We start from the raw sequence: 23,789 nt of genomic DNA, 5'->3' as shown, positions 1-23,789 counted from the left end.
TTCTGTTTCAGCCAAACCAGGACAATATTCAAAGCAGTTGAACTTCCGATTATCTGAGATACTTTATGATCACAGCTACAACTTCTGCAGTGGCAGGACCTGTCCCGGGTTTGCCACATGACAGAAGTCCTTCTGGGTACTTTCCCAGGGGTGCCATACGGCTGTCATCTGCACTGTCAGGTCATCCTGGATAGCCAGGTGCTACTATCCAGGTAGGGAAGATCATAGTATTATAGAATCATTTAGGTTGGAAAGGACCTTTAAGATCATCAAGTCCAACTGTAAACCTAGCACTGCCAAGCCCACCACTAAACCATGTCCCTAAGCACCACATCTACACCTCTTTTAAATACCTCCAGGGATGGCGACTCAACCACTTCCCTGGGCAGCCTGTTCCAGTGCTTCACAACCTAAATTCTTCCTAATATCCAATCTAAACCTCCCCTGGCACAACTTGAGGCCATTTCCTCTCATTCTACGGGTGATGGACCAGTGACTGCAGAAAGGCATTTGTGCTCTCCTGATGAGGACTCTTCTTTTGGGACACACACTCCCTGCATTAGACAGCTTTATTCACTACAAAGTCATTGATTGGCTTTTGGGGTTTTATTTGCTTGTTTGTTTTTTCCACATTGAGCACAGCTTGTAATTTTGCAAGGACCGTGGCGCTGAGTAACACCAGCACTGTCTGGCAGCAGGATCTGCTGCTGGGGCTGTTTTCTTGTATCTTCAGCTATATTGAAGTACAGGTCTAGAATCACACCAGCTAAAGGCTCAATTAAGAATTAATTGTAACTGAGCCTGTCATCATTGATCTTGCTAGAGAAGTGGGGAACATGGACCATGTCCTGTATGTATGGACCTTCCTGTATGGAAGTGGGGAGTTATCCTGCTGCATCCATTTTGTGTCAAGTGGAAAACCTGAGGAGCTCTTGGGGAGAGGCTGTATGCTCCAAGGCTTGGGCAGCAGGATTCAACCCTGCTTGGCAATTGATTTCACATTCAGGGACCTCGGCTTAGGGGGGAATCAGGTTCAGTGCCTTTAATGAGCCCAAAACAAATGTGGAAATCTAACCTTCAGTAACCCTAGTTAAATTGATGTCACATGGCCTATTAATCTTCATTTTCACAATTAATAAAATAACCCAAAGCCTTTCTTGCCACATGAAATACGCTTGAAAAATTGATCACAGCACATTAGGAGCCAAAAAGCTTCAAGCTGCTCCTGTCTTCAATAGTAAATGAACATGAGCGCTGACAATTTTAGGAACTGTGAGGCTAACAAGTCCTTTTGTGCTTTTTTTTTTTGTTTGCTCCGGGAGCAGAGCAACAGTAACCTCAGGCCGTGGTGAATTCTTGTTCCCGTAGATCATCTTTAAAATTGTATAAAAGTCTCCTCTTGCGAGTAGGTCCAAGTGACAGTGGGGGTTTGAGGATGTGGACGTGTTACTCAGTCTGAAATGGAAGGCAAACAAGGAGCCCACATGGGTGAGGACAGATGACCCATCGGGACTTGCGTGGCACGTTTGCTGTCTCTGTATCCCAATGGAACAAGTGTGCTCAGGTCACAGCATGAGTTCATCTTGTGCTTTAATAGGACCTGGTCTACTACACCTAGTGTGAACCTGAAGCTGCTTGTTTCAGGGTAAGATTTTGAGTGAATCCTTTTGTGAAGGACTGACAAAAAGGATAGAAGAAGGAACGCAGTGACCAGATTGTATAGAATATGAGAAAAAACAGACACGTGGCAGATTTGGCCTGGTGTGTTCCCAAAACAGCCACGCTTGTACCTCTGAAGAGTGTGTGTAAAGCCAGAGAAAGCATTCATGCATTATGTAGTATTTTCAAAGTGTGGAGGATGCTTAGACACCTCCACCATGGAAATTACTGAGAGCTTGCTGGCAGCACTTTCATGTATGCTGTTTTTCCACCCACCTCTTTCACGGAAGAAGATATGAATATGAAAGCTCAGCAGAGCTGGTTTATGCAGCCCATGTAAAACCAGTATCAGACCATCCTTATTTCCCTGGAGTCATGGCACACAGCACAGAGCTTGGCCCACGTGTCTGGTTGGAGATGAGGAAGGTGACACAAAGCACACGTGCCACAGCTCTCCTTGGTGCTGTGCTGGGGTAAGAGCTTGTGTCGTGCTGTCCCCAAATAACCGTTGTATCTTTCTACTAAGAATAACTTGCTGTCTCTTGTTCTTATGCCCTTCACACAATGTAGGTGAGCAAGACGTAGGAGCACAGGTGCAGAAGAAGCCTGCATGTGTGTTACTCTCCAGACTAGCTGAGCTGGGGGGAAGGATGACACTCTTTATACTTCAGTTATGTAGCATTTTTTCCCTCCAGCTCTTAAAATTCATGTGTTTCTGCAGGAGAAACAGGTGGTAGTTGCAGCCCTCCCTCCCTCTGGAGCTGGCTACTTGCCCAGAACAAAGCAGGTTGTTTCCAAAATGGGCTGCTTTGGTAATACAAAGTACAGTAAATCTTCAAATACCCTGCTATTGTAAAGAGTGTCCTGTGCTTTGTTGGGTCCAGCTTTAAGTACTCTTTGAGCTTCATATTCTGTATCCTAAAATGACTATATACGTACTTTGTATATACTTCATACAGAATCCTTGTTCCTTAGTCTTCAGTGTACAGTCGTCTTATCCTACCTGAGTCACCCAGTTGCCTTGATGGTGGGACTCAGTGTCCTGATCAGAGACTCAGGTTGCTCAGTTCTATCTTCATGTAGCGTTGGTGATTTAGGTGCTCACATAGACAGTCAGAGAGCTCAGCTCAGCCAGGAGAGCAAGCGGCGCTGCCATCAGCGTCTTGGATGCTGGATGCAGCAGTGACCAAGCTTGCAGGCCTTCCAGCCAGAATCGCTGTTGCTATAAACAGGAAGAGGAGTGCATGTAGATCAGCTGGGATTAATCTCTCTTCACAGTTGGGAGGCAGGAGTCTTTAACCCTGAGTAGGGCTTGGAAGAGGAGGAATTAGTACCACAAAGCAGAGCTATTCAACCATCCTGCCTTCGGCTCGCCAGGAGCCCTGAATCAAAGCTTGGAGGGGAGAGATGACAGAATTTAGCACTCAGTGCTCCTGGCATGGATCTGCGGAGCCGCACATCCTGTGCAGGCTAGTCTCGTGAACAGCTTTTCAGGCCATAGCAATTCATGTGGGTTTGTGGATAAAGAGCATTTGCTTTGCTGAACAAGGGCTGAATTGCAGGTACCCTTGGTTTACCTTTCACACAGCACAGATGCCTTGCGTAGTCTGCCTTGGAGGATGCTGAATTACATGTATGGTAACCCCTCCTCAAGAAAGGAGCGATGTGTGATTGTTTGGCCCTGCAGCACAGTGACAGAGATGTATTGAAAATACACTATAATATTCTTACAGTGTGTGTGATGTATTGTGCACGTTCCAAACAAACCTGATGCAGTCTCCGCAAAGCTTAGAGTTAAACTCCTTTATGTTTTCTCTTTGGTGCATGACAAATCCACGCATCATTTTCAGTGGAATGTGTTGTCGAACAGCTCACCCCAGCTACTAGTCCTCTGAGAGGGAGGATACTGGAATGGATGCTCTGTCGCATGCTCTGATCTCAGCTCTGCCAGGAGCATGTTTTGTCATAGCCAGTGTCCTGGGTGGAATAAGCACATAAGCCTTGCCCGGGACCCTGGTGGAAGCATCAGTGAGGCTACCACAGTGTGGCATTAATCTAGGTGCCTTGATAGCAGTCTTGGGGGACAGGCAGTGGCCAGCCATGTGACAGCCAGGCTCCTTTTCTCCTCCTCCCAGGCATCATTGTGATTGCAGCCTTTAGTCTGGTCTTCTGGAATGAGTGAGGCAAGTCTTTCCTAGTCATTCTCATGTGGTGAACTTAGAGCAAGAACACTTGTTTCCTAGTCCTCGAGCAGGTGACTATTTCCTTTGTACTGTTGAATTTCTTCCCCTTTCTGTTATTCAGGATCACCCAGTTCTTTCTGTATCTTGTCCCTGTCCTCTGTTGATGCTGCCTCCCAAATTGCAGCCTCATGACCAACCTCAAGCGGCTTCATTGAAATGCTGAAATATATCTCAAGGCTAATCCTTGAGGAACTCTACCAACGATTTCTCTCCTAGCTAATACTGCTTTTTAGTGGTACCCTTTATCTCTGCTTTCACCAGTTCCTTAGTTAGGAGGGACTGCTGGTTTTCCAATTCAAGTAACAGCTTCCTGGGGATGTTGTTCTCTAGGGCCCCAGACACTGCTGGTCACAAAGTGTGTTAGTTTGTTCCTTAGAAGTGTATCAGGTTACTCCGTAAAACAGGGAATGATATTTCAAGGGGGTTTAGAGTCTTTTAACCCCTGCAGTTTGCCTTCTGCTCAGCAGTCATTCAAGTGAAGGTGTTTGTCTGGCTCAAGTCCCTGAAGGACGAGGTCGTGCTCTGCATGGGAGAGGACTCTCTGTTTTGACATGCTTGTTGTCTGGAGCACAACCAAGTCTGTCTGTCTTGCAGAAGCAGTTGAACCCAGAGCCTCTCGGCACAAGTTCATTAGGCTTAATGAAGAGACGAGACCGTGACGTGCTAGATTTTATAAATGGTACTTCACTTCGGGTGTCCTCTTTATATCTCTCAGATGTGCAGCATGTAGCAGATCTTATTTTGAGACCATTTCATGGTAAGAGCCTGTCTTTCTGTTAGTGTTTCTTTGCATACAGCTTGTGAAAAGACTGCTAACCAAACAGGCTGCAGAAGGAGGCTGCAGCAGGATTAGGCTTTGTTTCCTTTTAAAAAGAATGTAGAGCATTTCACTCTCTCTAGCAGTACAGGCTTTAATGCTCTTCTAGTCAGGAATCCAGCCAGGACCACAACTTGCTTCAGTGCTTCTGCTGCCTGGCTCCAGTGCCTCCCACACAGAGGGGGAGTGCGTGCCAGGGGAGAGACTGCCTGTATATCTGCACATTGCAAGAAGGATAATTGCAGTCAGTCCTCTGGGAGCCCTCTGGGCAGCTCTTTTCTTTTGACATTCAAGGATTCTCCTCTCAAATCCATTCTGGGTTGAAAGAAGAGGTTTTTATAGCATTTGAGTTTTCTTGAACACTCTGATCTCTTCTGCAGAATCTAAAAATGTTCCATTCCTATAGCACTTACTCCCTTAGAGACATATGTCCAAGAACTGACTTAGGGTTGTGTTTCAAGCCCTGGCATGTTGTTATAGTCTGTCTATCCAGGGATTTCCCAGCAGCATTGCAAATATAGGTTTCATCCTGCAGTGCAAAGCAGGTTGGGATTCTCCACACCTCAGTGCAGATTGGGCGAGTTTAGCCTATGTGGATGAACCAGATTTATTGTGGCCCAAGAAGCTGCAGCATCACTGAAAGCAGACCCATACCCTCCCAGCTCAGCACATAGCTAGAGCAGCCCAGCATCACGCTCAGTGCTCTGTTGAGCATGTTTTCTCCATTCCTTATATTTACAATTTATCTTCCCTGCAGCTTCCTTGAAATGATGGAAGCTCGAAGCCGAGGACACATGTCGCCACTAACAACTAACGGGCAAAGCCCTTCCTCTGGCTCCCAGTCACCCATCGTACCTCCGAGCTCCACATCAACGGGCAGCTCCAGCCCTGGCACCCCACAGCCACCGCAGCCGCTTTCCACAAGCTCCACCGTCTCTCCTGAACCCCCTCCATCTTTTTCACCAGTGCCTGCACCTGAGGCCCAGCAGCCACATGCACCTCCACCAGCTACAGCCTCCCCAGCACCTCCAGCTGCAGTTGCACCACCAAAGCGCAGCATTATTTCACGTCTCTTTGGGACATCTCCTGCATCAGACCCCTCTCCTCCCCAGCCAGGTAAGTGCTGGAGTGCGTTATCTAGACAGGGTGTCACCCGTGGGCATTTCTCTGTTTTCCTTTCATTTTTTCCCTGTGAGAGGCTGAGCAGACAGGTGTCTGAAGGCCACAGGCCTTGTGTGTGTGGAGCGTGTGTCCAAGGAGAGCTACGCTGTCACTCTCTATTTTTCTTCTGATTGGCGTTTTGGTTTGTCTCTGTGCTGGGCTTGGGTGGGGACTATGTCCAGCCAGCTGAGTGGTGGCTCTAGCATGCTTTAGGACGAGGATACTGAACACACAAGAGACACTAATAAAATAACCATCAGCTTCTTGCCAGGAACAAAAAGCCTCTTGAATAGCAAGAAAAATTGTTATAGAAACTATTTGAAGCTCTGTCTTCACAAAAGTGTGGCAGCTCAAAGGGGCTCCTGTGTGTTAACGGAGAGCAGCGGAGTGCTGGTTTTAAAGGTTATTCAGCCAGAAATGATCACGTAAGTCCAGGCTCTGCAGCAGATTCCCCTCTGGGGAAATATGCTCCTTCAGAGATGGTCTGAGGAGGAGGGCAGCCTGCCTTTACTCCTCCCTTAGCACTAGTACACAATGGAGCAGAGTAGCGCAGCGTTCAGTCCAAACCCCTGCCGGACGAAGTTGCAGGGCAGAGGCATCAAGGGTTTTGTTGCCTGTAATTTTACTGATCTGGACCTTAATTTGCCTGTCACATTCACTTTGTTTGCAAAGCTAACTGGAGCTGCAGAGCTGGCACTGCCTAAAAATCATTAGCATGACATGGTTTGAATCATCCTTTGGAAATACCTTCCCTCTCAAACTGTCAATCCCTAGAGCTCACAGTATTCTCAAGACACCACCCACAGAAAGAAAGGAGGAGGTGCTGGGAACATGGTTTGTAGTTTTAGATGTTGAAATCTTTCAATTTTAGATCTGCACACAATGTTCTGCATCCCGAATCTGTTACCAGGTATGACACAGTACACCCATTTCAGTTTGTTTATGACTCTTCCTACCCAGAAACAAACAAATGAACAAAGAGGAGCAAACGTTAAAAATCCCTTGTCAATAAAAAAAGAACTTTGCCATATTGATATGTAGAAAAAAGGCAAGTGGTCTACTACCAGTGTTACAGTCTTTGGGTTTGGGTTTTTTTCTTGTTTTTTTTAAATCTGTTACTTAGCTTGAGAACTGTTTTAGGCTTGTGGCCTGCAGTCCTGGTATCTCAAGGGTGCTTTTTAGGAAGGTTGCAAAAGGCAGCTAGGAGAAGCTGATCAGTCAGTGTTATTAGGTTTATGTAGTATGCCAAGGGTCTGCACCTCTACTGGAACATACCTAGGTGCTAGCTAATCAGAAAGCAGTTGAAAAATCACTGTCACAGAGTAATACTTGGTTTTTTATGGAAGCTGCTATTTAAGCTTTCCCTTGAAGTCTTGCAGTAGTAATTCTTTTGGCTGTGTTTTTTCTTACACCAACACTACTGTATGACATTAGTAATAGTGTTACTCATATGCAGAAGTGATCCGAAAGCTGTACTAGTAGAACAAAATCTAGAAAAAGATATACAGATCTTGTTCACCTCAAAGAAAAGAGCCTAAATGTGAAGTGCAGTCTGTGCAGAAGAAAAAGATTGAATATTGGAAATTCTGAAAAGGTTAATCACTTTAGGCTTCTTGGTTATGCTAATTTCATGAGTTTTCATCCTCATACCTTGAAGATGGGTAAAGATGTCTCTACAAATAAACTACATTAAAGCAAGTCCCTACTTGCAATAGGTCTTGAGCTTTTGGTTACACAGGGCGTCTAAAAGCACAGTGTGAACAATTCTGCCTTCGACAGTTACAGTTGAAAAAGCAAGAGGAGGCAAGTGGGTGAACTGAGCAGTCTGGAAAAAGTAGGAGAATAAAGAAGGGACATCACACCGGAGCAGTGCACACAGCATAGGTATAAAATCTGGTTGTGGTATAGTCAGTCGTAGTACTCACTGTAGAGCAGAGTCAACTACCATGCTAGAGAATTTTTCAGACTAAAAGCCTGGATCAGCCTGGTGCATTTAAAACCACAACAGCCGTCTGTGGTCTGTAAATGCCTTCATGCAAGACTCTGGACTGGTTTGAGTATCTTGCTCATAACCTTCCTCTTCCCTTGCTGTGTAGCCAAGGTCCTGGTTTGTGGCTGTTGACACCCTGGGCAGGATAGATCTGTAAAAAGCAAATTTCTGTCTTGCTTGTGATGAATCCCATGTTTTACAACTACTGTTGCTAATGCAGATCCTGCTGCTGCCACTCCTCCTCCCCACCCTGAAGCCCCTGCAAAAGTACAGAGTGTGGAGGACTTTGTTCCTGATGACAGTCTGGACCACAGCTTTCTAGAAGACCCAGCTCCACGGAAGGACAAAGGGAAACCACAGACTAAACACCGTGTTGATAGTGAAAGGTAAGGAAAGGAGGATGGAGGGAGGGTGAGACTGGGACATATCTGGATGTGCAGTCTGAATGAGGACTTGGGCCTGGCTAACCTCTTGCAACTGTTCAGAAAGTGATTGCAGAGCAATTAGCTGCCTGTGAGCATTTCTGGCTGTTGTGTGGTCAGTCATAGTCTATGTTCACTGTCTCCCATTTGATGATACACGCTACTCCCTGGCAACGAGGGACAGCAGTAAAAGCTACTTATCGCGTTCCTGGTTTTACTGTCTTGCTTTCACGCTCAGTGTTAAACCACTGGGTTTCTTTGAGTCAGGAATGGACTTCCCTCTGGCCAAATGTGCTGAAACATTTGAGATATTTTCCTTCTGGAACACAGTGCACTTTGCAGGGATATTATATTTTCCCTAATGAATACTTCCCTGCTGCAGAGGCCAGGCATGGCCAAGCTCCTTTGTGCCCTGGTACTGCCGTTCCTGAGGTGTTATAAAGAGGTTTGAGTTTGTTGGAGGACACCTGGGGACACTCCATGGCTCAGTGGGATTCTGGAAGGAAGGATGGGGAGGGTTGTGCTCCCTTGGGAGTGTCACTGCATGCTTACCTACAGATTCCAGAAAAGTCTTAGTGGGTGCCTTTCTTTTTCTCTGTCCATTTCTGGTGTTCCTTCCCAGCTTTTTCTCTTTAAATTGGAGAGATGTGGGTTTGATGGGTGGACTATTTGGTGAGTAAGGGATTGTCTGGGTAGTCACATCCAGAGAGTAGTGGTCAATGAGTCAATGTCCGGATGGAGATCAGTGACAAGTGGTGTCTCTCAGGGGTCTATACTGGGACCAGTGCTGTTTAATATCTTCATCAGTGACATAGACAGTGGGATCGAGTGCATGCTCAGCAAGTTTGCAGATGATACCAAGCTGTGTGGTGTAGTTGACATGCCTGAGGGACAGGATGCCGTCCAGAAGGACCTGGACAAGGTCGAGAAATGGGCTCATGTGAACCTCATGAGGTTCAACAAGGCCAAGTGCAACATCCTGCAGCTTGTTCAGGGCAACCCCAGGTATCAATATGGGCTAGGGGATGAAGGGATTGAGAGCAGCCCTGCAGAGAGGGACTTGGGGGTGCTGGTGGATGAAAAGGTGGACATGACCCAGCAATGTGCGTTTGCAACCCGGAAAGCCAACCGTATCCTGGGCTGCATCCCAAGCAGCATGACCAACAGGTCGAGGGAGGGGATTCTGCCCCTCTACTCTGCTCTGGTGAGACCCACCCCTGCAGTACTGCCTTCAGCTCTGGGGTCCTCAGCACAAGAAGCACATGGACCTGTTGGAGTGAGTCCAGAGGAGGCCACGAAGATGATCCGAGGGCTGGAGCACCTCTGCTGTGAGGACAGGCTGAGAGAGTTGGGCTTGTTCAGCCTGGAGAAGAGAAGGCTCGGGGGAGACCTTAGAGCAGCCTTCCAGTACCTAAAGGGAGCTTATAAAAAAGGTGGGGACGGACATTTTAGCAGGGCCTATTGCAATAGGACAAGGATTGATGGTTTTAAACTAGAAGAGAGTAGATTTAGACTAGATATAAGGAAGAAATTTTTTACAATGAGGGTGGTGAAACACTGGCACAGGTTTCCCAGAGAGGTGGTAGATGCCCCATCCCGGGAAGCATTCAAGGTCAGGTTCGACGAGGCTCTGAGCAACCTGATCTAGTTGAAGATGTCCCTGCTCATTGTAGGGGTGTTGGACTAGATGACTTTGAAATGTCCCTTCCAACCCAAACTATTCTGTGATTCTATAATTCTGTCCTCCAAATGGCAGAGAGCTGTGCTTATGCTGTGGGCTGGATTTTCTTTTTTTTTTTATTTTCTTTTTTTTCCTTTTCCTGGCTTTGATGTTTTTTAACCAAAAAAAGGGAAAAGGGATTGTGTCTGCTGAGCTACTCAGACAAGAGGATGTGCAGCAAGCTGTCTGAAAGCAACTGTCACTTAAGAGGTGACCTAAGCATACTCACAGGCTCTGCATCCCTCTGCTCAGAATAGTTGTTGCCTGCTGCCTCTTGTCATCAACGCTGGATTAACCAGGAGAGTAATTAAACGCTGATACAGCTCATCTGTGGATGTAGTGGATTCTGCATCTTTTGACATCTTTGTCATGATTCAGTGTTCTCTAGTTCAACCACAACAACTTTAAATCAATGCTGTGTGTGAGGCTTGATGCCTGTCTAATGCAGGTCAGCCTGAATCATCATCCCTTGTGATGGTAGAACACGTGGATGTTTTATTTTAAAAAAAAAAAAAAAAAAGGAAAGAAAGGAGAAAAAAGTGGTGGTTGCTAGAAGCATGCTGGCCTACAAAGCATCTTGCTCACGGCTGTGGCTGAGCTGGGATATTTTTCTGTGTTTAACAAGGAAATGTCAGGAGAGCCAAGCCTGACCTTCCTGGGGTTTGCTGAAGGACTGAATCCTGGAGTGCACTTGGAGCTCTTTAGCTGCAGTTCTTGCTGTGGGTAGGAGGCTGGATCTCTAACAAAGGCTTCTCTTCTCCAGAACGTCAGTCGGTGGAAGCAAATAGATGTTAAAACTGTACAAAAAGCCAAACATCTCAAACGGTGGTGCGAGAGCCCTCCTCCTTGGTTGCAGAATTATCATGTTGTTGGCTGCTATGACGCCCTTCTGCACTCTGTCCCCAGTGTTGGTAGCCTTCCAGTGCGTATGAGCTGGTGGGGACAGAAAAAGAGACACCTTTGGGCTTTCACAGAGCACAGAGAGGATGCTTGTTCACAGCTTCATCCTTTGATGATAGTGGTAACAATCTGCAGTTAGAACAGCTCTATTTCCCTAGGAGAAGACCTTGCAGTGCGTCCCTGCAAATTCAAATGCTCATTATTTCTCTGCAGCTTGGCATCTGTGTCTTGCTATGGTTTCCTATGTAGTTCACACAGTTTTCTCAGTGGTCTGGCAATTTTACCCTCTGTTTCTTGCCAAAAAGGGCCTACCAGAATAAGCCAGATGTGCTGAAATTCAGAGATGTATATGTGGTTCTGACCATCACCTGCAATAATTGATTTCCTTCAGGATGCCAGTTACAATCCCATGGTGCCCAGGAGCAACATAAGAGTTCTGTAAGCACCGTCCCTAGTAATCAGCTTCTACTGCAGTGAGTAGGTTGTTGTAGTTGCAACAAAATCTACTACTGCAGAAATTTATCTCTGAGCTAATGGACACAAAAGTTCTATTGTGAAACCACTCAAACCTAATAGAGATTTTATTGGTTTTAAAAAATTAAATACTGGAAGCTGTTTTCCCTTTGCATCTGAGTGAGGAACAAAGCCTGAGAACATACACGAGAGATGCTTTCAGGTCTCCTGATCATTTTTAAGCAGATATCTGAGCATTAAGCTTACGCAGCTTGCCAGCATTTCTTCTGGGTGTGCTGTAACCAAGTGTTCGCTCGGAAACTGAAGAGCCATTGAAGATGTGGCAGAAGAATGGGCTGTGTTTTGAGAATTTGTGAAGTTACTTCTTTTACCCAAATAAAACGAATTGCCTTACTGTCTATAAGCAAGAGTCTTACCGTTAGCTCATGTGGGAACGCCTTAGTGTGCAGTGCGTTTCACATGTGAAGCAGAGATAGTTACATTCACAGAATCATGGAACAGCTGAGGTTGGAAGGCACCTCTGGAAGTCATCTGGTCCAACCTCCCTGTTCAACCAGGGCCACCAAGAACCGGTTGCCCAGGTGGCTTTTGAATATCTCCATGGATGGAGAATGCACAACCCCTCTGGCAACCTGTGGCAGTGCTCGGTCATCCTCACAGTGGAAAAAGTGTTTCCTGATGTTCATAGGGAACTTCATGTGTTTTGGTTTGTGCCCCTTGCCTCTTGTCCTGTCATTGGGCACTGCTGAAAAGAGTCTGGCTCCATCTTCTTTCCACCCTCCTTCAGGTATTTAAATACATTTATAAGGTCCCCCAAGCCTTCTCTTCTCTAGTCTAAGCAGTCCCAGCTCTCATGGGAGAGCCTTTCCTCATGTGAGAGGTGCTCCAGGCACTTAATCATCATCATGGCCCTTCAATGACTCTCTCCAGTATGCCCATGTCTCTCTTGTACTGAGGAGCACCCAGAACTGCACAGAGTAGTCCCGATGTGGCCTCACCAGTGCAGAGCAGAGGGGAAGGAACACTTCCCTCGACCTGCTGGCAATATTTTGCCTAATGCAGCCCAGGATACCATCGACCTTCTTTGCGACAGGGGCACCTTGCTGACTTATGTTCAACTTGGCATCCACCAGAACCCCCAGGTCCTCCTCTCCCAAGCTGCTTTCCAACTGGGTGGCCCCCAGCATGTACTGATGCCTGGGGCTGTTCCTCCCCGGGTGTGGAACTTTGCACTTCCCCTTGTTGAACTACAGGAGGTTCCTGTGAGCCCATTTCTCCAGCCTGACGAGGTCCCTCTGGATGGCAGCATGACCCTTTGGTGCATCAGTCACTCCTCCCAGTTTGGGGTCATCTGCAAACTTGCTGAGGGTACATACACCCTGCTCCGTCATCCAGATCATTAGTGAAGATGATAAACAGGACTGGGCCCCGCATTGATCCCTGGGGTACACCGCTAGTTACTGGCCTCCAACTGGACTGCATGCCACTGATCACCACCCTCTGGGCCTGGCCATTCAGCCAGTTTTCAATTCATTTCACTGTCTCCTCATCCAACCTGTATATCAACAGCTTCCCTATGAGGATCTTACGGGAGACAGTGTCAAAGACCTTACTGAGGTCCGGGTATCCACTGCTGTCCCCTCATCTACCAGGCCAGTTATTGCATCATAGACTTTTATCAAGTTGGTCAAGCAAGACCTACCCTTGGTAAATCCATGCAGACTACTCCTGATGATTTTCTTACCATTCATGTGCCTGGAAATAGTTTGCAGGATTAGCTGCTCCATCACCTTCCCAGGGATCGAGGTGAAGATGATGGGGCTGTAGTTCTCTGGGACTGGCATTTGCTTTCCTCTTCAGGAAAGTCTTCAGAAACTTCTCCCAGTCACCACGATTGATCAAAGATTATCAAGAGTGGACTCGCAGTGATATCTGCCAGCTCCCTCGGCGCTCGTGGGTGCATCCCATCAGGATCCATGGACTTATGTATGTCCAGTTTTGCTTTGACCAGGATCCCTGACCTGATCCTCTTCCACCAAGGGTACATCTTCCTTGCTCCACATTATCCCCCTGGTCTCTGGGACCTGGAGTTCCTGAAGGGCTAGTCTTGCTAGTAAAGACTGAGGCAAAGAAGGCATTCAGTACTTCAGCCTTTTCCATGGCCCGTGTAACCAGGCTCCCCTTCTCATTGAGCAATGGGCCCACATTTTCCCTAGTCTTCCTTTTGCCACCTATGTACTTATAGAAGCCCTGCTTGTTGTCCTTGACATCCCTGGCCAGATTCAATTCCTTTTGGGCTTTAGCTTTCCTGATTTCATCCTTGGATGCTTGGATGATGTCTCTGTATTCCTCCCAAGTTACCTGTCCTTGCATCCACTCCCTGTATGTTTTCTTTTTGTGTTCGAGTTTGTCCAGGAGCTCATTGTTCATCCACACAGACCTCCTAGCATTTTTGCCTGACTCCATATACGTTGGGATGGACTGCTTGAGCTTGGAGGAGGTGATCTTTGAATATTAACAGGCTTTCTTGGGCCCTTCTTCTTTCCAGGGCCTTATCTCTTCCAGGACTCTTCCAGGCAAATCTTTGAAGAGGCCAAAGTCTGCTCTCCTGAAGTCCAGTTTGCTTTTTGCCCTCCTCCCTGCCCTCAGGATCCTGAACTTCACCAAGGCTGCCTTTGACCTTCACCTTCCCAACAAGCCCCTCATTTTTTGTGAGTATGAGGTCCTCTCCTCGTTGGCTCCTCTGTCAGTCGGAAGAGGAAGTTGTCATCAGTGCACTCCAGGAACCTCCTGGATTGCTTACGTCTTGCTGTCTTGGCCCTCCAGCAGATATCAGGTTGGTTGAAGTCCATGGGGACCAGGGCCTGTGAACATGAGGCTACTCCTATCTTTTTGTAGAGGGCCTGATCCACTTGGCCCTGGTCAGGCAGCCTGTAACAGGCACCCACTATGGTGTGACCTTTACCTGTCCTCTCTTGAATCCTAACCCACAAGCTCTCAGGTGGCTCCTCATCCATCCCCAGACAGAGCTCCCTGCACTCCAGCTGCTCTCGCACATAGAGGTCAGCTTCTTGGGGAAGAGAGGAAGGTTTTGTTCTCGTTGTTGGAAGCAGGATGTAATGCTGTGTAACTGAACTGCTTCCTGAACTCAGGGATGTGTTTGATTCCATTTGTGAGAACTTGTTTGCTTTTCTGAGCTTCAGGAACAGTCTGTAAAGTCTGGTATTTCTCATCCGTTTTGTTGACGTAGAGAATTCTTTATTTTTTTGCAATGATGTCAAGTGAACTTCTTTCATTCCCTACCCCATAGCATCTCTAAACAATGGAGCAAGAATTGTCATGGAGCAGTAATGTTAGAAGAAAACACTTTTTTTTCTTAAGTGTGCTATCAGTGAGGAATGCACTCATGCCTGTGGAGCAAGGCTACTCTTGCCCAAAGATCAGACAGCTGCTGAGACTTTTAGCACTTACTGATGTCCCCTGGTGTTGCTACAGCTAAATCCCAACTTAATCTGTGGCAATTACTGGGGTCCTGGGTTTTGTTTAATGACATGTTATGGTTCTCTAGCTTGCAATAAAGAGGACTCCCAAAATCAGTTTCTTTACCAGTTAATTAGGAAGACAGTTCAATCTCTCAGTTTGCTCTTTCAGAACTTAATTTACTGCTCTTTAGCCTGATGCCCTGAGCCAGTGTGTATGTGACTGCACCGGAGGAGCTAATCTGGCTCCAGATAGGCTCCTCTCTTCCCTCCTCCTGGGTCAGGCTGGCCTAGATCCATGGGTGGGCTCTAGGTGTCTGAAAGTGAGTTCATGCTGTACCTAACAGTATTCCTGATCTGTCTTCTCAGCATCACTAGACATTTATCTTAAACACTGATCAGATTTCCTTGTCTTTACATCTGAAGGGCTTTGAACTGGTTCTTTGCTTTTATGACATATGTTACTCATATAGTGGTACCCAGCTGCACTAGACCAAGTGAGAGAAGCTGAGGACGCTGTTTGGTTCCCAGGAGAAGACCCCGATCTTGTAGAATGTAGCCCTGCAGGCTCATCTGTGGCGTGTGATTCCCTCAGCTTGTCTGCTTTATTAGAGTTTGAGTTTTTCCTCTTTCTCTAGCCCCAAAAACTGATGTGGCAAGAGGATTCTGCTGGCTGCCTGTGGGGCTGGCCCCACTGGCCACACAGCAGGCCTGGTAGAACACAGTCGATCCGGGTTTAAGACCGTGAACTCGGGTTGCAGCAGGATTTGTTTCATCACCAGCAGCCATTCTGTGTACATGATGGAGGGCTCACTGAGGAAATCCCAATGTGCTCTTTGATCAGTAGCTCAGATGCAGACCTCAGCGAGTATAGTCACTTTTGGTGGGTACCTGTGCCTGCAAACACGTTGGCTCAACACTAACGCAGGCTTGGCAGCACGTCAAGTGTTGGAGAGAGTGGTGTGATGTGCTTGTTTTTGCATGCTCTGAATTCCTTCCAGCTGGAACCTCAGGACCACAAGCTGATACTAGTTTTGCGTTGTCAGACCTTGTTTATACTGCAGCAGTCATTTTCCTGATGTATATTCACTCCATTGCTTTGCTCTTAAGCTGTCGCTCAACGATTTGCATGTAAGTTATAGATGGAGGCAGTGTATTCACTGCAAAGGGAGATGACCCACTTTGTGCAGGTGTGTGTACACATGTGGATGTTGTGTTCGGACTGGGAATGCTTTAAAGGCTGCAAGTCTGATATGGTGTGCGGTAGAAGGACAGTGGCAGCAATCTCTGAAGAGTCCTCGTGCTTAATAGAGCAGTGATGTGTAAAGAAGTGCAGTGTCACTAGTTCAGAATAATGTCCTGCCATTTTTGGGATGCAACTCCGTTTTCTTTCCAGTGCCTTTCAAGAAGAAACCCTGCCATTGCTTTGCAGACCTCAGAAATCACTCACTTGTAATTCCTCCAACCTTGGAGGCTGTTTTGGGCACCAGTTTTCTTCTCCTTTGTGTGGGACAGGCTGTGTGCCTCCTTTCTGGCTCGATATGAGAGCAGCAGTGTTACTGATGAAGGGGCTCTTTAGCAGCCTGTCTCTGCTGAGCTGGGAGCTGCGCTGTGAGTCCTGAAAGCAGAGGAATACACACCAAAAGCAGAAGGGGGGAGTGGATTTTAGCCCTGATCTTAGCACTCTAACCCAGACAAGCATTGGTTGTAATCACTCTCAATGTGCTGCACTGGTTGTCATGAGCATGGTGTCCTGTATATCACAAATAACTCCATTATCTGTTGGCAGATAATAATAATTCTTTAAAACTAACTTGTAAACTAGTAATAAGAAGAGCCAGAGTGAGTAGTACCATCATCTGGACTGTGATAGGGTCTCAGCATTTCCCATCCCATCAGCATACCATCCTCCAGTGTCTCTGCCAGTGCTGGCCCTGTGCTTCTGACTGGAAACACCACCTTTTTCCAGATTAAGGATTTTAGGGGTTTTTGATTCCTTTTATGCTTCTAAAATCTGATCTGTTCCAAGCTATAATCATTTTTTTTGTCTCTGTATAAAAATGAAGGCTGTGTTTGTATAATCCGTATCGAGTCATTAAAAGGACAGTGACTATTGTGTATGGGAGGTTATCAGGAAGGAGCTGGGTATCTGTTGTGGATAAAGCAAATAGAACGAGAAAAGGTGGTGCAAAGGCTCATCAGCCAAGGCTGAGGAAAATATCTATATTCCTGACATGAGCAAATCCTTCAGAAAGTATTAAAATTGTTGAGTCCTGGGGACATTCAGACAAGAATCCTCAGCTGGTAATTTCAACTGCGAAGCTCTCTATCAGGATGCCTCTGAACAAATAACTGTGTTACATCCAGGGAGTCTGACAGAATCCTAGCTCTAAAAGTGTGTCCTTAGGTTAATTTAATTTGGGGAATGTTAAAGCACGGTTATGGTGTCTGGGTAGCTGCCTGCTTCAGGGAGCACCAGAGAAATAGAAATAATTCCAGGAAGCTAATAGCTGCAAGTGAATTCCCATAGTAGTGACAGTATATGATCAGGTTTAATTACAGGATGTGGGGATTAAGGCAGGCAGTTCCCATGATTTAATTAACTGATCCTTGCATGTTGGACCGGAGATGTTCTGATAGAGCTGAAACAACAGACTGCTCGGTAGCACTGAGGCTCACCTTTTCCAGCCACTTATTTTCAACTGGAGCGGTAGCAGCCACTGTGTGACACATCCTTCTGTGGCCTGTTTTGTACAGGGCGTGTGCCACCGCTGTGGCCCACAGCGAGCAGGTGCAGCCTAAACGGGGCAGCGGCTGGGCAGTGTGCAGGGGGACAGCTGGTAGTTGCAGCTGCCCCAGCCTGAGGGACGTTGACCATGAAGTTGGCCAGAAGAGCCAGGCAAGCATCAGTCTGCTTTCAAGGGGAGGTATGTCTGTTGTAACACATCCTGGGGGTGCTGTGTCTGATCATTGGCTATTTTGCAGCGATGGAGAGGTGCCTGGGGGGAACCCCATGGTGGCAGGTTTCCAAGATGACCTGGATCTGGATGACAAAATCCCCAGCAGACCCATGTTGGCAACAGAACGGGTGCCCAGCAACAATGTCACCCTCTCCAGTGAGGAGGAGGAAGAGGAAAAGGTGAAGGACTCTAAGGTCGTACTCATACCTGATGAAGACATCGAGAAGGAGCAGGAAAAAAAAAGGTACAAAGTACAGCCTGAAGTGTGGGTTTGTGCTGGCAAACTTGGGCCTCCTCTCAGTCCTGCCACTGACTTCTGTGCAGCCTCTGGGAAATCTTGGTGTCTCTATCAGCCTGTTCCTTCAACTGTAAGCTGGGGCTGTATTTACTTTAGGTGTGACAGCTTTATGCAGTGTTTTCTGCACTGCACCTAGGCAGCATGCCTTTGAGCACTGTGCTCATCGGTACATTGCTCCTTGGGAATGGCCCGGCCTTTTTCTCAAGTTTGAACAAGAGACTGTAACTGAGCACCTGAACGTCTGTTCATAGCAGTGTAAGGAGGACAGAAGAGTCGAGTCTTGCGGTGAAGGGAACAGAAGTCATTCACCACACGCTGTGCTGGAGAACGATGAACTGGATCATGTTCTCCACATAACCACATCCAGTGGGTGATGGTCAGGTGTGGCGTGCTGGCACAGACAACTGTACATCGGCATCCACGGGCACACAAGGGTTATCCTCAGCCTCTGAGTGGTATGTGATTGATCACACACACCCTAGAATGAACTGCCTCTCCTGTGTAGATGCACATTGCAGCCCTTGAGGCAGGCTCAGCTATTAATTGGTCATTGTACTTTGCTTCACAGAACGGGGATAGACAGGCTCTGACAACTTGTTTCTTTCTTCTTAGGTCTTCCAGAAATTCTCTGAAACCACAGAGTGAAGCAATTTTGACCAAAGTAACTGACCCAAAGCCTCCTGACAATTTACCTCCACATTCTGGGTCCGAAAGAAACAGCAGCAGCAAGGTCAACACTAGCCTGCCGACTGCTGCTGCTGCCACTCCAGCAGCGGTCCAGGCCCCAAAGACCACTTCCCAAAGCAAAGGACATGCTCTCAAGCAGAAAGTGGTCAAAGAGGAAAAGCCTGAGGAGTCTGACAGTGATCAAGAGGGACCAATAGCTACTCAGATGCTCTCATTTGTTATGGATGACCCAGACTTCGAAAGTGAGGATTCTGACAGCCAGAAGAAGAAAATGGTAAATAACATGCGTGAATCGCTGTATGCTGCTGCAAAGCTGAGCTTGAAGTGTTGAGGCGTCTCATTGAGCAGTGCTTTCATCTGCTCTCCCATCTCTCAGCAGCAGGCACAGCAAGTCAGGTGCTAAGCAACCTGAAGAGATTGATATAAGCACAAACCCACTAATGCTGTGATTGTTGAAGCCACACAGCGACCAGGTTTGCGCTTACAGGTTTTCATGTGCTGTTTATTCTCAAGAAGTCCAAAGCGCAGTCAGTCCAGCAGTATGGAGGGTACAAAATACAAAGCTAATGGTTTTTCACCCGAAGTTTAGCATGTGGAAGTGTGTGCTTGCAAGAGAGTGAGCTCCCTACAGTCAACCCTGCAAGCAAAAGGCTGTAACAAAATGTGCGTGGCAAAGCTTCTTAGTGAAGTAGGAAAATCTGCCTGCGAAGGACTTCCCAGCGTAGCCAGGTTAGCTATAATGTCTCTGTGGTGTTCAGCACGTGGGCATCTGCATAGTGCTGCCTGGAGGTGTCTGCTCAAACACACAGTGGAGCAGGAGACCCCTCTGCACTTTGTAGTGTATTAAAGATGGAGAAAACACAAATATCTTTGGGCTGGTAGGAACTTGCTGCTGTGGCCTAGATATCCCTGATTTTGGTGATCTGTACTCGCAGCCAGCAGAGCAATATGTAGAAGCTGCTAACATGATTTGGGATGGGCAGTTGCTGGTCAGGGTTACTTCTGGTGTCTGGGTTAGGTGGTGTTCAGGGGTGTTTTATGGGTTTGCATCATTCCGGAATCCTTCAGAAAGGACAGTTGTCCCAGTTTCTTTGACCTTGCCTACATGTCACAGTGTTTATTAAGTAATTTTCCATTCGTTTAGCATTTTCAGTACTTGGTTTTCTTGGCACTTTAATATGAAAGCAAAAGTATTTGGAGCAAGTTTGTTTCTCTTAGCATGTGATGATGGGAAACAGGACTTGTGAGGGAGCTTGTCATTGCAACAGTGTCAGGGAGATGCCCCACAACCTGTGAATGCTTTTCAACTACAAGGTTTACTGGTCAGGGAAAGCAGTAAACACACCACCATTAGCAAGGAGGGCATTGCCTAGATCAGCAGCAGAGCGAGGCTGTATTTGGTCAGTATGGAGGATATAAAGAAAGGGTGGTTAACGAATTCTGAACAGGATCAGTTGGCAGGTATCAGAAGATCAATAAACTTCATTTCCATTCCCATCATGCAGACACAGAGGATTTTGGGGTGATATCCAGTCTCTGCAGCATCCTCTTTTTTAGCCCACGTTGAAGAGGCAAATTTGCCCTGGGAACACTTTCCCTTTTGACTCAATGAAGGGAGTTAACTCTGCAAACACAGACCGCTTCCTTGGCCCTGCTGCATGTTGCCTCTGGTACACAAGACCCTACAGAGCTGCACAGCAAAAAGGTTTTGTCAGCCTATTAGATTTGGATTTTCCCCAAAACAGAGGTGCCTCTCCAGGGCAGTTAGAGGCTGATGCTGTTGAACTAACACAGTTGAAGATCTCGTTTAATCCCTTTACGTCAGGAATTTGATTTCAGTAGCATGAATGTTAAATTATCAGAGCACACTTTCCAATACCAGTGCTACTGAGGCATTTTAGTGAGGCCAGAAATAGATAGAGCTCATAAGATCAAGGGCATTGATTTCCAGGCAATAACAGCTCAGTTCAGCTACCATGTCCTTCCTTCCTCCCCACCTGCTAACATCTGATGTCTTTGTGTACAAAATGCTTAGAGATTTTGGTTGAAAGATTTGTTGCTGTCTTCTGCCTTTTCTTGTCTCTAGGATGAATTCCCAGTCCGGGAAGATCTCTCTGAAATATCTGATGATGATACCTCGTTGACAAAGCCACCCCAATCTGTGAAATCAACAGTCCCTTCCTTTAAACTGAAAAATGACTCAGATCTCTTTGGTTTGGGTTTGGAAGAAACTGGTCCCAAGGAGAGCAGTGAGGAAGGTAAAGGTCACACCTTATTTCCACTCTTGCTGATTTTGTTTGTCAGGCATCTGTTCTTTCCCAAATGGTTCCAGGGTGTAAGCAAACCAATTTGCGCTAAATAAAATACCCTGTAACTTCATGCAGTGCCCTGTGTGAGTCTTTAATGTGGTTTAACACAGCATAAGTAACTTTCTTTTAAGTTTTTCCTCATGGGGAGGGAGGGAACTTGGCTTGTCCATGGCATCAGCCCTGTATTATTTTTGTCCCAGCTGGAAGCAGGAGCACATCTTTCACAAGCTGCTTCCTGCTTAGCCTTGCATGCCTGGGAAGTGGTGTTCGGTATTGCAGTGCCCACCCCCTCAAGAATTTGGATCAACTTGAGCAAAATGCTCTGACATACCCTGCCAATTTGCTCTTCTATTTTTGGGAAAGGTGAGGTGAGATTCTGATCACAACCTAAGCATTCCTCAGGCTTTTTTTTTTTCCCCTCCATCCCCTGAGGGAACAAATCTTATTCGCGCAAATAATTTCTGCTGTCTTGGCATTACTGCAAAGCAACTTCCTATAGATCTGCCCCTGATGTCACCACGAAAGATGGGAGGTTAAAGACTTAAAGGGGGGAAAAGCTGTAAGCAGCACCAGGGAGAGATCTCTTTGAACAGCTACTCCAAAAAGTGTAAGCAAGGTGTCACAGGCTGCGATAGCTTCATCGGCTTGTCGCTTTGAGTTGCTGAACAGCACAGCTCAAAATAGCTACGAGTGCATCTGCAGAGGCCCAGGTCAATAATTTAACTACAGTTTAGCATCTTTAATAATTCAATGTGGGTTCTTCCTATCTCCTCTTTCTGGGATAAATATAAAAACCTATCTTGATAGTCAGTCAATTGGAGCTTGACCAACAATTAGACTTCTCCATGGCAGACTTGTATTTACAGATCAACTGAGGAGAAAAGAACGTGTAGGTAAGATTGACAGTCGAATACCACCCCTGAAATGTAGTGCAGTTATAAAGCCTCCTGTGAAACAGCCAAGTGGATACTCTCCTGTTCAAGGAGGTTTTGTGCAAAGGCAGTGGACATTCAGCAGTCAAAGCAGCAGCCATCAGCCACAATAACCTGGGACAAACGTTTTGACAGTGATGGACTCTGGGACTCATTTGATACCATGAAAGTAGCCACCCCTGTAGAGCAGGGCTGCAGCACTGACGCTTTGGCCTCGTGGTGATGTAATTTCCATACACAGTTTGAACAACAGTGAGTGCTAGTCTGCCAGGGTGCTCCCATCTGCTGACACCATGTCCTGAATGGTCCTTCCATTACTAGCTCAACTCACAGAATCATAAACAGTGCCTGGTAGGATTTCCATCTGCCTTTGAATATTTGGTGGTCAGGGGGAAATTCTTCCCAGGGCTCTTTTTCAGTTCTGAAAATAGTAATCTGGTCCCCAATTTGGCCTTTGGACCAGTTTGTAGAGCTGGTCTCTTACTTTCGTTTCTTAGTAGCTGTGATATAGTGAATGCCCAGGTCAGTGTTCATAACACAGAATAATATGTAATGTAATGCTCATAATTAAACTAGATGTATATGGTTAAGTTAGGGCGTGACTGCTGGGGCCCATGTTGGTTTCTAAAGGCATGCAGTTTGTCCTGAGGTGTTGGGATTGCCTTTGCCCATGAGTCCAGGATGGAGCATTTTGTTCTCAGAAATCAGGACAGGGCAGAATTGCATCTCTTACGGTTTAAATTCATTATAAACAATGGGTTGTGGTTTTTTTTTGTTTGAACAGATAAACAACCTTCTAAGGAGAAAAAGAAGAAGAAAAAGAAAAGCAAAGAGGTACTATTTAATTCCTCAGACCTGATCTGCCGTATTATTTACCAGCCAAGGAGAGGGGTGGCCTTCTACAAGTGTACTCTGTCTTGGTGGACTTCCTTCCATTCTCGCATCTAACAGCTGGATCTGTGCCTTCCGTGCTCTGCAGACCATTAAGCTTAAAAGCAAGCTTTTAGAACAGTTGAATTTTGAAAAGGCAGTGTGAGAGTTTGATAAATATACGATTAAATAGAGCAGCGCATCTCTGCTAGGCTGAGTCTGTTGATAGAACCATTACTTTTTCCAAGCAGAGGGGTGTCCCTGACAGACCTAATATCAGAGGCAGCAAGGGAAGTCTGCAGGAGGCTTTGTCTTTGACATTTCTGCCTGTCCAATACTGTGGTATTGTCGGGCACAAACTGCCTGACAGACCACTACTGCATATAAACCAGATGGTCTTTTCTCTCTTTTGTCCAAACTCGCAGAAGGATCTTCTGGAATTAACTCCATGCCAGCCATGGTAGTAGATGTTTCACCCTAAGTAAGGTTCCCGTCAGAGCCAAGTTTCAGGGTGATAGATGCTGGGTTACTGGCATGCTCAGAGGATTTACTAGTAAAAATTTTCTCATTTTGCAGGAAGATGAGAAGTCTGTGAAAAAGAAGAGCAAACACAAGAAGAGCAAAGAGAAGGAGGAGAACAAAGAGGAGAAAAAGAAAAAGAAAAAGAAGAGCAAGGAGAAAAACAGCGAGATAGATGAACTTGAGGCTTTTCTTGGAGGAGGAGGAGCCAGCGTGAGCAAGCCGCGAGGAGGTGGGGACTATGAGGAGCTGTAGGCTGGCTGCATGTACGCGCAGCGGACTCTTCTGTCGTGGCTGTCTCCATCTTTTCTTACAAGTCACGCCAGGACAGGTGCAGATGTGTAAAGCT

At 46.5% G+C, this 23,789-nt stretch overlaps 1 protein-coding gene across 1 annotated transcript; it reads left to right on the top strand.

Annotated features, from left to right (window-relative positions):
* Positions 1 to 5,476: 5,476 nt before the first annotated feature.
* LOC104167499 (rab-like protein 6) lies at positions 5,477 to 23,695 on the top strand (the record flags this gene model as incomplete). The annotated part of the gene is made up of 7 exons (XM_009707782.1): positions 5,477 to 5,835; positions 8,091 to 8,256; positions 17,851 to 18,069; positions 18,736 to 19,084; positions 20,897 to 21,074; positions 22,836 to 22,885; positions 23,498 to 23,695. Coding segments are annotated over 7 exons (1,519 nt in total), but the record flags the coding sequence as incomplete, so codon positions are not given.
* Positions 23,696 to 23,789: the final 94 nt, after the last annotated feature.

The sequence above is a fragment of the Cariama cristata genome, unplaced genomic scaffold (genome assembly GCF_000690535.1).
Source record: "Cariama cristata isolate BGI_N322 unplaced genomic scaffold, ASM69053v1 scaffold1509, whole genome shotgun sequence".
In the NCBI taxonomy this organism is placed as follows: Eukaryota; Metazoa; Chordata; class Aves; order Cariamiformes; family Cariamidae; genus Cariama; species Cariama cristata.
The sequence above is the reverse complement of the archived record's forward strand: the minus strand, read 5'-3'. Positions and strand labels throughout refer to the sequence as shown.